The sequence below is a fragment of the Barbus barbus genome (genome assembly GCF_936440315.1).
Source record: "Barbus barbus genome assembly, chromosome: 37".
Classification (NCBI taxonomy): Eukaryota; Metazoa; Chordata; class Actinopteri; order Cypriniformes; family Cyprinidae; genus Barbus; species Barbus barbus.
Window position 1 is genome coordinate 1,499,156 of NC_136715.1, and position 16,428 is coordinate 1,515,583.

Below are 16,428 nucleotides of genomic sequence, written 5' to 3' on the forward strand. Positions count from 1 at the left end.
CCTTTAAGAAATGTGCAGCAGTGCTTTGCTATCGTTCAATCTGCATTTATAAAACACTCAGCGCTGAAATGTGCTCAAACTCTTCAGATCAGACCGAGATGATCAGGGATCGTGTTGAAATTAAACTTGAGCTGCTGCTTTAATGCTGTGAATCGTCAGTAGGATCTGCAGAGCTGTAGGTGCTACACAAACAGCACCTGCTTTCATACACTTTACCACGTTTCACTAGTTCTGCTGCTGTTTAGAGATAACAGTATCTGTCTTAGTTCCTCCTCATTACCTCATCGAGAGGATGAGACGATTCTGAACACAAAGGAAGACAAACAGAAGGACTTGTGACAGATAACACTAGCATACGGACCTGAACGCTTAAAGCAAGTGTGAATGTGTCGAGCTGTAATTATCACGGCGTCAGAGACGTGACATCTGCCCTCAAATTAGGAGATCACGTCACGCTTGTCAAACACACACAGACAGAAACACTCACTGAAGTGCTGTCAAATATTCGCTGCAGGGGAAAATGTGCAGAAGCGTCTCGCGGTACGATCCTCAGTTTAACACGACTGAACAGAGCAAGAGTTCAGCGACTGCGATTCAGGAAAACTCAGTTAGGCATCTGTGATCAATTCATTTTAATTCATGAAATAATAAATAAAAAAAGGAAATTATTTATTTTGCATTATGAACATAAAACCTAATTTTAGGATCAATAAGATTTTTCTAAATTAATTTGTGCTGAGTTATTTATTTACAAAAATAGATTTAATAGATTTTAAAATCAGTATACAGTATATATACAGTGTATATATTTATATATATAATATTTAATAGTGCTGTCAAATGATTAATCGCGATTAATCCAAAATAAAAGCTTTTGTTTGCATTATATATGTATGTGTATATTTATTATGTATATATAAATACAAACACATGCATGTATATATTTAGAAACTATTTACCTTTATACATTTATGTATTCATATACTTATATTTTATATATAAATATATTTAATATATAAACATTTTTCTTAAATATATACATGCATGTGTTTGTATTTATATATACATAATAAATATACACATACATATATAATGCAAACAAAAACTTTTATTTTGGATGCGATTAATCGTTTGACAGCACTAATATATATATAATAATAATATATATATATATATATATATATATATATATATATATATATATATATATATATAAAACATTTAAATTAAATTGATCAAAAGTAACAGTAAAGACATTTATAATGTTAAAAAAAATTATATTTCAAATAAATCTTTTGAACTTTCTATTCATTAAAGAATCCGGAAAATGCATCACGCTTTCCACAAAAATACTGTTTTCAACATAATAATAATCAGAAATGTTTGTTGAGCAGTAAATCAGTATATTATTATGATTTCTGAAGATCATGTGACACTGAAGACTGGAGTAATGATGCTGAAAATACAGCTGCGCATCACAGAAATAAATTACATTTTACTATATACTCACATAGAAAACAGCTGTTTTAAATAGCAATAATATTTCACAATTTTTTGATTAATTAACTCTATTTTTATGTGAATTTGTATGGTTATATACAGTATAACCTGCGCATGGTTTTGAGAGACATCTGACATTCATCTGTTTTTGTATTCATCATAAGTGAGCAGGTGAATATCACATAACTGTCAGTGTGAAGGTGCTGTGAGCTCTGATGCTGCTCCAGATGATCAGTACAGTATATACAACACAAGCAGAACAAAGAACAGAGACTGCAGACACATTCCTGGCCGACTCTATATGAGAACCATATGATAATGTAAACCAGACCGAGCAAAACCCCAGAGGAGGAGGAGGAAGGAAAACACTCAGACAAATTACAATGAGTGCTTCTTATCTGGCCATCGCCAATAAACAGACGCTTTCATGGCCCTGAGAAACGTGTGGGAGAGAGAAACTGAGGCACTGAACGACAGAAATGAAAAAAGACTTTAAAGTCAACATTAAATCCAAATGGACTTCATTTACTATTTAAATATATGTCTTATTGTGAATGATTCATTTATTTTTAATAAAATTGTTATTAATAAAAAAAGTATACATTATTAAAATACTTTTTATTTATTATTTTATAATTTGTAATACTTATTTTAATACAACAAATCATAGTATCTGGTGGACTTTCATCAGTGCATGCTATTCATCAGTTATTTTTGTAGCATTAAGATACAAAAATACAGTTGGGCAAAAAAGTATTTAGTCAGCCACCGATTGTGCAAGTTCTCCCACTTAACAAGATGAGAGAGGCCTGTAATTTTCATCATAGCTACACTTCACCTATGAGAGACAGAATGGGGGGGGGGGGGGTCCAGGAAATCACATTGGAGGATTTTTAATGAATTTATTTGCAAATTATGGTGGAAAATAAGTATTTGGTCAATAACAAAAGTTGATCTCAATACTTTGTTATATACCCTTTGTTGGCAATGACAGAGGTCAAGCGTTTTCTGTAAGTCTTCACAAGGTTTTCACACACTGTTGCTGGTATTTTGGCCCTTTCCTCCATGCAGCTCTCCTCTAGAGCAGTGATGTTTTGGGGCTGTCGCTGGGCAACACGGACTTTCAACTCCCTCCAAAGATTTTCTATGGGGTTGAGATCTGGAGACTGGCTAGGCCACTCCAGGACCTTGAAATGCTTCTTACGAAGCCACTCCTTCGTTGCCCGGGCGGTGTGTTTGGGATCATTGTCATGCTGAAAGACCCAGCCACGTTTCATCTTCAATGCCCTTGCTGATGGAAGGAGGTTTTCACTCAAAATCTCACGATACATGGCCCCATTCATTCTTTCCTTTACACGGATCAGTCGTCCTGGTCCCTTTGCAGAAAAACAGCCCCAAAGCATGATGTTTCCACCCCCATGCTTCACAGTAGGTATGGTGTGCTTTGGATGAACTCAGCATTCTTTCTCCTCCAAACACGACGAGTTGAGTTTCACCAAAAAGTTATATTTTGGTTTCATCTGACCATATGACATTCTCCCAATCCTCTTCTGGATCATCCAAATGCTCTCTAGCAAGCTTCAGACGGGCCGGACATGTACTGGCTTAAGCAGGGGGACACGTCTGGCACTGCAGGATGTGAGTCCCTGGCGGCGTAGTGTGTTACTGATGGTAGCCTTTGTTACTTTGGTCCCAGCTCTCTGCAGGTCATTCACTAGGTCCCCCCGCGTGGTTCTGGGATTTTTGCTCACCGTTCTTGTGATCATTTTGACCCCACGGGGTGAGATCTTGCGTGGAGCCCCAGATCGAGGGAGATTATCAGTGGTCTTGTATGTCTTCCATTTTCTAATAATTGCTCCCACAGTTGATTTCTTCACACCAAGCTGCTTGCCTATTGCAGATTCAGTCTTCCCAGCCTGGTGCAGGTCTACAATTGTGTTTCTGGTGTCCTTCGACAGCTCTTTGGTCTTGGCCATAGTGGAGTTTGGAGTGTGACTGTTTGAGGTTGTGGACAGGTGTCTTTTATACGGATAACGAGTTCAAACAGGTGCCATTAATACAGGTAACGAGTGGAGGACAGAGGAGCCTCTTAAAGCAGAAGTTACAGGTCTGTGAGAGCCAGAAATCGTGCTTGTTTGTAGGTGACCAAATACTTATTTTACCGAGGAATTTACCAATTAATTCATTAAAAATCCTACAATGTGATTTCCTGGATTCTTTCCCCCCATTCTGTCTCTCATAGTTGAAGTGTAGCTATGATGACAATTACAGGCCTCTCTCATCTTTTTAAGTGGGAGAACTTGCACAATTGGTGGCTGACTAAATACTTTTTTGCCCAACTGTAAATGATGAATAACTGATGAATAACATTGAGATAATTTGTTGTGTATTTTTGCCATTTTCATTATTATTCATTATTAAAAATGTCTATATTAAGTTTTAGGTTTTAGTTTATGAGTAAAAATATATATTTTTGTAAGTTGCAATAGTTAATATAATAATAATATGTGTTTAAAGATATACATGTAGTGCAAATTATTCTATTTGTAATTTTATTTTGAAGACAGTAATGCAATATTAAAAATTCCCTCATCCTGAAAGAAATAAACATTAAAATCAACATGAAATCCAAATGGACTCTTTATTATCTTTATTAATTTATTATCTTAATATGTTTTTTGTGTTATTGTGAATGATTCGTTTTCAATTATTTTCTATTATTTAATAGTATAATATTTTATATGTTATAGTTTTAGTATTTTTTTGTTGTGTTTTCCTAATTTTTATTTTAGTTTATTTAGTTTGAGTTATTTTAGTACTTTAACTTGCTGAAATAAAATAAATTTAAGTTTTTAACATATTTTATTTAATTTTATTTCAGTTCATGTTTATTTTATTTGAAGCAATGAAAAAAATTTTTTATGGTTTGAATTATACTTAACAGTATAAATAACCCTGGCTTTCATACAATACTCACAGAAGTTAAAAAAGTAATTAAAAAAAGCATCATATAAGCGTCACATAAATACACCCACGGTATAAACACCTACCGGATCCAGGTGTGCAGCTGAAGCCATCGCCGTGGAAACCAGGCCGGCACTGACAGCTGAAGGAGCCCTGTGTGTTGAAGCAGATGGCGTCGCTATGGCAACGGCCCGGCTGGCACTCATCGATATCTGCGTGAGAAAATCAGATCAGTTTTACACGCGCAGACAGATCTATATGTACAGGTCTTGACTCATCAGAATCAGCTCTATATGAAGGAATGCACATCTGCTGCGTGTTATTAATGAAGTATGTCCACCCCGCAGCGAATCGCTCTCCCACAGCCAGCCCTTCCTTACAGCTGGGGTGATAAATAACACACACAGCTGTGCCGAGCATTTCCTGTCCAGATCACAGCACTTCCTGTCTCCAGGGGCCCCGCTGTCTGCTGAGAGACTCGCATTACTGCTGTGAGACTGAGACAAAACCTACAGACGCTTCAGCCACACTATTGTCTGTTTATAATTTGAATTAATCTCATATTCAATGAATTATGTTGGTTCTCTGTTTATTACTGTGAAGCTGCTTTGAAACAGTCTGTATTGTATAAAGCACTATAGAAATAAAGGGGACTTGACGACCGTCTTCAAATGTTTCTTCATCTAAACCAGACTCCTCAACACTGCTACTAGCCATATAAACAGTTTCCTGTGTATTTTCTGCTCAGCGGTGAGTGAATGTTACCCTGACAGGTGCGTCCGTCTCCAGAGAAGCCCGGCAGACACGAGCAGATATAAGACGAGTCTCCTGTGTAGCTGCATCGAGCACGTTCGGGAGCGTCGCAGTCGTGCGTTCCTCTCTGACAGTGATCCACGGGATGCTCCGTCTCTGCACGGGACACACACAGCAGGGCTGTCACAACGGCTGAAAAACTGCATTAGAAGTTTGCACTTAAATATTATCAATATTCGACTTATATTCGAATTTAAAGGGGTCATCGGGTGCCAATTTTCCACATGGCTGATATGATTCTTTAGGGTCTTAATGAAAGTCTACACCATACTTTGGTTAAAAGTGCTCAAATGGTAGTGTAAAACAATAAATATTATCAATATTCAAATTATATTTCAATTTAAAAGGCATCATTTCAGTTAGGTGGAAAACTCTCCTGAGGCCACAAGAGGGCGCATCGAGCAAAATATTACTAATGCAAGTGGAAAAGTGCATAATGTTTATTTGCATAAAAAATGCATCATGTATGCATAGTTTAACATAAAGGGATGAAAGCCAATAGCTATGTTTCCATCCAAAGAATCAAATTAAACTGGAATATCGCATAAAACATTTGCGAAGAATAAAGTCAAAGAGAACAAAATCGTCCATTCCTGATAAACTGGCACTAAATATCACTAAGAAATCTAGGAGAAGCCACTGAATATTGTAATTTTCATATTTGATAAATTACGAAACACAATAAATGCGGTAATTGCTTTCGGAGGAAGATGCTGCTGTTTGGGACGCAGTCGTGTAAGATAATTATACAGAAATACTCTGATGACAGACTTTGCTCAGAACGACCAAAACTACAAATAGATGCTGTGAACGAGATCGGTCTGCTGGTTAAAGTTATCCCGTCTCATAGCGCAAACTCACATGACTTTAATGCGCATGGAGGAATTTATTCGGTAAATGTGTTTCCATCGTAGTTTATGCACATTTTTTCTTATCAGATAAAAAGTTTATTCTACTCAATTGTGTGCATAAGTTTATGTGCTTTTTTAGAATTTATGCGTATATTGACGTATATTGATATTCCAAAATGTGCATAAAAAGAGGTGGATTGAAACAGAGCTAATCACACAGAGTACTTTTATCCTTTAAAAACATGAGATGTGGGAAGTGGGGGAAAAAACTGCCATAAAGTCTCGAGACATGTTTTTTAAAAGTTGAACTTGCATTAATTTGACATGCTTTCTAAACGAGCTGCTCTCTTGTGCGAGACACGAGTGCAACGCTGATAGATGTCCCTCTAGAACATGTGATATGTGTTCTGTGTTCTAGAATGAACAATGTAGCAGCGCTGCATCTAGTGGGTTCAACTGGATAAGCTATGAAAAACATTAAAATGCAACGACACTTACGTCGTTATCGCATCTCATGTGCCACTGATAACGCAGCCTGACGCACACCTACAGTTCGAATACAGCGTTTTTGCATTCGAATGTGGATTCGACGAATATTCAAAATCCAATTTTTTATTTGACAGCCCTTAAAGGGTTACTTAATTTAATTTAACTCGGGGAGAAGAATTGTTGAATAAATTATGTTCATATTGTTTTCTTCACACACAGAAAAAGTATTGTCCTAGCTTCGTAAAATTACGGTTGAACCCCTGATGTCACATGAACTATTTTACTGATGTCCTTGCTATGTTTCTGTGTGTTGATCGTGATAGTATCCTTGCTGTCTATGGAGGGTCAGAGAGCTCTCGGATTGCATCAGAAATATCATAATTTGTGTTCTGAAGATAAACAAAGGTATTACGGGTTTGGAACGACATGAGGGTGAGCGATTAATGACAGAATTTTCATTTTGGGTGAACTATCTCTTTAATCCCCACGAACTCAAGCCCGGTTCAGAAGCGGTTGGGTCTCTTACCGACACACGTCTGTCCGTCGCCGGCGAGCTGAAAACCATCCAGACATTCACAGCGGAAAGATCCGGGCTGGTTGTTGCAGATGCTGTACGGACCACAGATCCGAGGGCTTTCTGAACACTCATCAACATCTAAGAAACCAGAGGAGAGAAATGTAAATATTAACACAGACAAGAGCTCAATATAGGCTCTTTTTATAACTCTTTCTGAATTTTCCGGGTTTCCGTGTCCTCGCTGTTGTACGCTAGCTATTATGCATCTCCTGAATCTCCTGAGTCTAGAATAACTCGATAAAGTACACAGACCAGGAAGACACAGAAACAAGCGATCTCATATGTAAGCATGAAAAATAATGCAATCATCAACACTAACCGCATAAAGTGTTCAAGGCCTGTGCAAGCTTTGGGATACTGATGGAAGCCATCTACTGCATCTTTGCTTTGATAATATTACTGAATATGATCCAGATGGAGTATTTGATAAAAATGCGATTTTCTCAGCTTTTTGCTCAAAATGTTGCTTTTTTTTTTATGAAACCTACCTACATTCAAGTGTTGATAAAAAAACAATGCTTGAAGCTAGAATAAAACTGATTTTTTTGTTTGAAAGTAGAGGGTCTGATCTTTATTTTAAAGTATTGCATGTTCAGATAGTCAGATAGTTCAGATAGCCATGATGGAATTTGAGTGAAAATCAGCAAAAACGCTGGCTGTGACTGGCAACGTTTTTCAAAACCTCTGGAGGGGAAAGAGTTAATGGAAATACTCAGGGAAGGAGGACAATGCTGAAATCTGCAAAAAACATAAAGGCAGTAGAAGAAATACTACTATGATGTACAAATACTTCACAATTTAAAGCATACATAATGCTTTCATATTTTTATGTGACTTTACTAACATTTTACAGTTTTATTATAAACTATTTTATTGTTGTTATCATTACTTATACTTTGTTTCAATTGCTTGTGTAGGTTTTGGATTACTTTGAAATGTGATGGATGAAAGAAAGAAAGAAAGAAAGAAAGAAAGAAAGAAAGAAAGAAAGAAAGAAAGAAAGAAAGAAAGAAAGAAAGAAAGAAAGAAAGAAAGAAAGAAAGAAAGAAAGAAAGAAAGAAAGAAAGAAAGATTTAGTAAAAAAGATTTAAAGACTGAATTTATTTCATTCTAATAATTCTGTTTTTGTGAAACCTAGTAATAAATAATACTAATACTACTACTTCTAATAATAATAATAATAATAACACATATTTAAAAAAAATGACAAATGCACAACAAAATTACTACAACTATAATCAAAGTGAAAACAGAAAATACAAAAATTAAATACTAATAAATAAAAATTTATAAAAACTATTTAGACAAATTTAAATAAATAAATTATTAAATAAATATAGATAAACCATATAGACATTTAAAAAAGCACCACAAAATTATTACAACGTCAACTATAATTAAAGTGAAAACAAAAAATAAATACTAATTTAAAATAAATATCATTTAAGAGAAAAAGCAGCAATATTTAACATCTGTTTCTGTTCATATTCACTGATATAAGTGTCAGTTCGACATGAAAAGCAGTTATTAACAATGACAAGACCCAGATCTGCTAAAATAGCGGAAATCATGCAGAAAGTCCAAGAGCTAAGAAGTGTTTTCTTTAACCTGACTCCCAAAGAGAGGAAACATCCCATGAATTAAACACTGTATACACAGTCACGAGTCTCTTCCGCTGCGTGTTGGCATTGGATCATCGACCCGTCCGTGAACCGGGAGGTGCTTTGAAGTCAAATTAAATCAGAATATAACTTCTACAACCAGAGAACAACTCAATTTATCTGCACTGAGATGAGCGAGCTCTTCAGTAACTCGACGCAGCTGTTTGAACACAAACACTAACCCAAAATATAAACGAGGATTGTTACCGTAACAAACCCGTCCGTCGCCGGTGAATCCAGCGGTGCATTCGCAGCTGAACTCTTTTCCCTGAGCGGGACGGCAGACGGCGTTAGGGTTGCATCCGTGTCTCCCGGTGAAACAGGGATTCTGCTCCGGGATCCCACCTAAAAAACACCCGAGTCTGCGTTCACTTCCAGGAAACCACATCAAACCATAACACACATAAATATAAAACCACATCAAAAGCTGAGAGTCGAAGCACCATCTTTCACTCTCTCCTGAAACATAAAACACTCAAAGAAGCCACAAAAATACAGTAACACTTTACACTGAAACATATGTAACACTTGTAACATGCAACAGTAACACTTTATTTTAAGGCGTCCTTGTTACATGTACTATTATAATAATAATAAATTAATGCATAATTACATGCAAATAACCCTATAGCCAAACCCTAACCCTAACCATATAGTAAGTACATGTAGTTAATTAATATGACTCAGTACTTGAATGTATTACACTGTAACAAGGACACCTTCAAATAAAGTGTAACCAAAAATACTAGTTCCGTTGTAACCCTGTCATTTACCCGCTGCAGTGATACACATCCCTACTAAACCAAATTACTATAAACTCAACCTCACTGGTTTCATAATCCTCAATATCACCACATAACAAGTTATTAATTATAACTAATAATTAAAGTCTTTACTATCACGTTTTATCACTTTAACACATCCTTGCTGAATAAAAGTATTAATTTCTTTAAAAAAAAAAAGAAATAAAATAAAATGTACTGACCTCAGATTTTGAACGGTATATTGTTAGAAAGGATTTCTATTTTGAATAAATGCTGTTCTTTTTAACTTATTTATCAAAGAATCCTGAAAAAGAATCGCAGATTATAATATATATATATATATTAAGCAGCACAACTGTTATCAACATCAGTCATAAATCAGCAAATGATTTCTGAAGATCATGTGACACTGAAGATTGGAAAATACAGCTGCAGATCACAGAAATAAATTATGTTATATTAGAACAGAAAACCGTTTTAAACTGTAATAATAGTTCACAATATTACGGTTTGTTCCTGTATTTTTTAACAAATAAATGCATCCTTGATGAGCAGAAGAGACTTCTTTAAAAACATAAAAAATCTTACTGATCCCAAACTTTTGCACAGCACTTGATATGGTTAAACAATAAAAGCACATGTGGGCCTGTCAGATCTTAAAACTCAGCAAGATGCCAGATCTTAAGCTGATCTTAATAACCACCACCACGCTCCTGCTGATGGACGTTTGTCCTGAACGAGAGACGCACAGATGTTAGCGCTCTTCCTCAGCTCCGGTTTAACTCAGATCGGCTTACAGACACCAGCCAAACACTCACACGACCTTTGACCCAGAACACACAGTCATAAACATCAGCTGGAGACTGAGTTAAACGTTTCTGCCGAGATCCCATACATGAACGTAGCCAGCAGAGTTAGTAAAGAACAGTCATAGTTCAATTTTGGGGATCAGTAAGATTTCTTTTTAAAGAAATGAATGCTTTTATTCATCAAGGATGCATTAAATTGGTCAAAGGCGACAGTAAAGACATTTATAATGTTACAAAAGATTTATATTCCAAATAAATGCTGTTCTTTTGCACTTTCTATTCATCTGTGAATCCTGAAATATAAAATGTATCACAGTTTCCACAAAAAGCACAACTGTTTTCAACATTGATATAATATTCAGAAATGCTTCGTGAGCAACAAATCAGTATATTAGAATGATTTCTGAAGGAAGATAATTAATAAAAATCATAAAAAAAACATTTAAATAAATTATTTCAAAATAATAGACAAAATAAAATGCTTACTAAAATTAATAAAACTATAAATTTGTAAAATTTTAAATAATTTAGAATTTAGCTAAATAAAAACCCATAAAATGTCCAATTAAAATAAATGATTTTAAAGTAATAACAATCCAAATAAAATGCTTAATAAAAATTTATACAAATATAAATTTAAAATAATTTTTAATTTAAATAATAGCTAAATAAAAACCAATAAATGTACAATTAAAGTGAATGATTTTAAAATAATAAAATACTTACAAAAAAATAAAAATCATGGAAATGTACAATTAAAATGAAGTTCTTAGCAATGCATATTACTAATCAAAAATGAAGTTTTGATATATTTACGGTAGGAAATGTACTAAATATCTTCATGGAACATGATCTTAATATCCTAATGATTTTTGTCATAAAAGAGAAATGTATAATTTTGACCCATACAATGTATTGTTGGCTATTGCTACAGATATACCTGTGCTACTGATACCTGTGCTCCAGGGTCACATATATGACAGAACCTAGTGTTTAGTCGCTCTGTCATGTGTTTTAGCACTAAGTTGTGAATGTTCATGAGTTTCTTACTGTGGATGGAGCCGATCTTGTTGCTCATGGCGAAGCGGATCAGCTGGTTGCTGGAGTCGTACATGACAAAGATCTGGTCGATGCTGAGCTGTTGGCTCGCCGGCGCAGCGCTCAGGACCTCCTCGTGTGGGCAGCTCTGGAACTTGATGCTCTGTGTCCACAGATAGCTGTGTGTGCGAGCGCTACCGTCCGGCATGCTAACGGTGTAATCCCGCCGTGATGAGGATGTGATCACTGTGAACATAGCAGAGAAGATCAAGGACTGATATAGACAGCATGCTATAGACATGAAGGCAACATACGTGCATGTGTTACTGTGGTAGCAACAAACTGCAATACTCAGAGAGGGGCTAGAGCTTCCACATGTTTGTGCATTAAACCACACAAGTGTATGTGTTCATATGTTTCAGCTTTAGATTAAAAGGTGTTTTGAAGTGAGCATAGGAAGCTGCTTGGCTTTAATTTCTGCTGTTAGTAAGATAAATGCATGCTGCTGTAGGGGCTGTTAACACAGAATGCAATTTTGCATTTAAAAAAAAAAAAAAAAAAAAAAAAAGGGAGACATCACCAGTTGAATGGGAAAAATTGCATTTTTTTAAATTTTAAATGCATTTTTGAAAATTTAAACTAAACATTTTTAGAATCCTTTTTTATATATATATATAAATCTGAGAAATTCTTTTAACTTGAGCATCTTGTTTTTAGAATGCTGTCATTTTTATTAATTTACATAAACCCCAAAGGGTGAGCTATTAGTTTTACATTAGCCATTGAACACCTTAAAAATGACTTAATTACAACACTTAATTGATATCTGTTCATTTTACTTCAGCTTTACATTAGCATTGACTATTTATAGGTAATAGGGACAATACAAAAAACATGATTTCAGCTTGAAATCAACTCAAAACAATACAATGTACACAAGTTTATTATAGTTAACTAAAACTAAAACTTTAACCATAATTATAATAAAATCCATTATAAAATATGTTTTAACTGAAATAAAATAAAATATATAAAATGTAACATTTTATTTCAGCAAATTACCAAGGCAACATTTCTGATTTTCATTTAGTTAACTTGATGTACAAAAATAAATAAAATTAAAACTCAAAGACAAATTTATAAAAACTATATAGACATTCAAAAACTAAACAGAACTAATAAGTCTAAAAAAAAAAATTAAAACGGAAAGAGAAAATCTAAAAATAAAAACAAATTCAAAATAATTTTAAAAACTATAACAGAATCTTAATTGTATTGTACAGGCTAATTTGTTTCTCTGATACATAGATAGACTTTTCCTTTAAAATAAAATAAAATAAAATAAAATAAAATAAAATAAAATAAAATAAAATAAAATAAAATAAAATAAAATAAAATAAAATAAAATAAAATAAAATAAAATAAAATAAATAAAAACTAAAAAGCATGTTTAAAATTGAAAACGCTTGTCTAATTAGGTGTAAATTTCTAAAACATGAGTACAATTCTGGATTCTTTAAAAAAACAGCCCTTCACATTACTATAAAATAACTTAAATCTTGTGTTAATCTAATCCCATTCGTAACAATATTCCTTAAAAATAATAGAATTACATTCACTTAATTGACTGTATAGTTGCAGATGCGCCACTTCATAGTTTGTTACTGGTAAAAAGCACTTTGCTTGGTGATTTACGAGCTTGAGATGATGATATTTCTGACTGCATGTCATATATATCTATATTATATATATCTCAAGTCTCATGAATCTGAGAAGTTGACTCACGGTTGCTGGAGTACTGGTAAATCTCTCTGTAGGGCTCGATCTGGACCGTGGCTCCTCGTGGCACCTCTGGGATCCTGCCGTCCAGTTCGGTGCTGATCAGCAGATGATCGTGTTCATCGATCCCTCCGAACTCCTGCCTGATGGTCAGCTGCTCGTTCCCGGGCTGGAAGACCACCTCGGCCTGCCGCGTGAAGACCCCTCCTGCGGAGACAAGGACCCAGGCGACACAGTTAGGCAAAGTGTTTCTAAAACATTGACGTCCAGATTTCTTGTCGTCATTATAACGTTATTTAAGGGTTCCTAAAACATTCCTTACAATGTTCTACTAATTTAATTTCCCAAAAATAAAGCAATATTTGAACTTTTTTTTAATATTTGAAGAATGTTGAAATATCCATTTTCTTGTCGTGCTTATAACATTATTTAAAGGTTACAAAAATGTATATAGTACCATGGTTGGAAATTGAATTTATGTAAAGCTAATAATAATAACTTCATTATATAATAAACATTATTAATTAATAATATTATTAACCTAACAACAATAATAATAATAATAGTAACAAATAATAAGTATTATAAATTATTAATGATAATAATATTGTTAATATTTAGTTAATGTTATTAACCTAATAATAATAAAAAAATAATTAATGGTAATAATGTTAGTAATATTGTTAAATTAAATTATTATTAACAACAACAACAACAACAACAACAAATCAATGATATAACAAATATTATGAAATATTAAAAATCATCAATGATTAACATTAATATAAAGTTAATATAATAAGAATAATTAATAATGATAAAGCAGTACTCATTTTATGACAATATTGTTTAAACATAAGCCAAAAATGTTTTTAAAACAGTGCTGTCAAACAATTAATTGCATCCAAAATAAAAGTTTTTGTTTACATAATATGTGTGTGTACTGTGCATATTTATTATGAATATATAAATACACACACATGCATGTAAATATTTAAGAAAAATTTTACGTTTATATATTAAATATATTAATATATGATCGAAACTACATGAATATAAATATATGCATGTAAATATTTTCTAAATATATGCTGTATGTGTGTGTATTTATATATACATAACAAATACACATACATATATTATGCAAACAAAAACGGCACTATTATAAATAATGACTGATCAGGTCTCACCGATGATGCTGAAGCCGTTCTGGAAGTCGGGCTGCTCCAGAGCGAAGGCCCAGCCGATGGTCTCGCCCAGAGCGGGCAGCGGCTGCAGAGACGGGCCGACGCTGGCCGGGATGCTGCTGATGGCGATATACGCCCGACCGTCGTTAGTCACCACATACGAGTGCAGGTCATTGTTAGAAAACTCCACAGGAGACGGAGAATCCCCGACATAAATCCTGCCGTTGACCTTCCCGTTCATCCTCTGAGGCTTGCCTGGAGAGTCGGGAAAGATGTGATATTTAGGGAATTATTGTTGTTTAGATGGAATGGTGGATGAAGCAAATGTATTGTGGCGGGAGGAGCCAACGACAGACACAGTGGGCGTGGCGTCAAGCCTCGGAGAGGTTTTTATTAAACAATATTTAAAATAAAGTGTCCAAAGGGGGAAAAGTGTCCAAAATAAACAGGGATCTGGTGTCCTCGTTGTGCTGCGGGGCTCGTGAAGGAGGGCAGTGTTCAGGAGGGAAGGGTCCAGGTAAGGGGCGGAGTCCGGCGGCCGCACGCGCTCCCGTCTGGAGGTCCCGGGGCGCGGGTGACGGCGGCTTCTGTGGCGGCTTCGTCCAACTCCTTCATCCCCGGGTGCTCGACGGGATTCCACGGCCCGGCGTCCTTGCCCGACGGCCGTATCGCGGGTGCAGTGTCGGCCGGACTGCGGGTCCGGCCGCTCGCGTCTCTGACGGCGGCAGGTAGTTCCCTCTACGCTCCCTTTCCTGGACCCACGAGGACACCAGCGTGCATGCACGGGGAAGAGACCGGTCTCCCGAGGAGAGGCGCGCTCGGCGTTTAAACGGCGGCGGTGATGAGGCTCCATTCACGTCAGGTGCGCCTCATCACACGCCGCCAGCCCTGCGTGTTCAGCGCCCCTCCTCTCTCACACACCCACTCCCGTCGGGAGCCTGGTGAAGGGCGGCGAATACGGGACGGGGTGGTGATGGACAGGGGGGAGGCAGCCGACTCGTCACATTCCCCCCCCCAAGCGACATCCCCGTCCGAGGGTCGCCGCCCACGCAGGAGTGCTACCTTCCTCAACCAGGCTCCAGCGGTCGGAGTGGGCGGGGCAGGGATTCCTCTCCAGGCAACGCTCCCTCTCGCACCGCGCCGGAGCCGGGACAGAGAAAGCGGGTTTTAGTTGACAGCCTCAACCAACCACGGGGTAATGATGACAAATAGACAGAATGTCACTTACCCCATTGGTGGCTGGGAGGCTGTCCCCGTCCTTCCTCCGTCCCCGTACGGGCTCTACGGCTTCTTGCGAGCGAGAGGGGATGACGTCATCAGATGTTGCCCAACTGTGCTGTCTAGGCTCCGCCTGCCCGCATTCTCCACCACTGTGGCGGGAGGAGCCAACGACAGACACAGTGGGCGTGGCGTCAAGCCTCGGAGAGGTTTTTATTAAACAATATATTAAAATAAAGTGTCCAAAGGGGGGAAAGTGTCCAAAATAAACAGGGATCTGGTGTCCTCGTTGTGCTGCGGGGCTCGTGAAGGAGGGCAGTGTTCAGGAGGGAAGGGTCCAGGTAAGGGGCGGAGTCCGGCGGCCGCACGCGCTCCCGTCTGGAGGTCCCGGGGCGCGGGTGACGGCGGCTTCTGTGGCGGCTTCGTCCAACTCCTTCATCCCCGGGTGCTCGACGGGATTCCACGGCCCGGCGTCCTTGCCCGACGGCCGTATCGCGGGTGCAGTGTCGGCCGGACTGCGGGTCCGGCCGCTCGCGTCTCTGACGGCGGCAGGTAGTTCCCTCTACGCTCCCTTTCCTGGACCCACGAGGACACCAGCGTGCATGCACGGGGAAGAGACCGGTCTCCCGAGGAGAGGCGCGCTCGGCGTTTAAACGGCGGCGGTGATGAGGCTCCATTCACGTCAGGTGCGCCTCATCACACGCCGCCAGCCCTGCGTGTTCAGCGCCCCTCCTCTCTCACACACCCACTCCCGTCGGGAGCCTGGTGAAGGGCGGCG

General features: G+C 37.3%; 1 protein-coding gene across 1 annotated transcript in view; it reads right to left on the minus strand.

Moving 5' to 3' along the window:
- LOC306856874 (nidogen-1-like) overlaps window positions 1-16,428 on the minus strand; it is a gene marked incomplete at its 5' end in the record, with an annotated part of 37,377 nt that overhangs the window by 10,559 nt on the left and 10,390 nt on the right. The window contains 7 exons of the mRNA XM_079396401.1: window positions 4,551-4,676; window positions 5,230-5,373; window positions 7,144-7,272; window positions 9,063-9,200; window positions 11,479-11,712; window positions 13,252-13,452; window positions 14,436-14,687. Coding sequence (XP_079252527.1) covers window positions 4,551-4,676; window positions 5,230-5,373; window positions 7,144-7,272; window positions 9,063-9,200; window positions 11,479-11,712; window positions 13,252-13,452; window positions 14,436-14,687 — 1,224 coding nt within the window. The remainder of the gene's footprint in view (window positions 1-4,550; window positions 4,677-5,229; window positions 5,374-7,143; window positions 7,273-9,062; window positions 9,201-11,478; window positions 11,713-13,251; window positions 13,453-14,435; window positions 14,688-16,428) is intronic.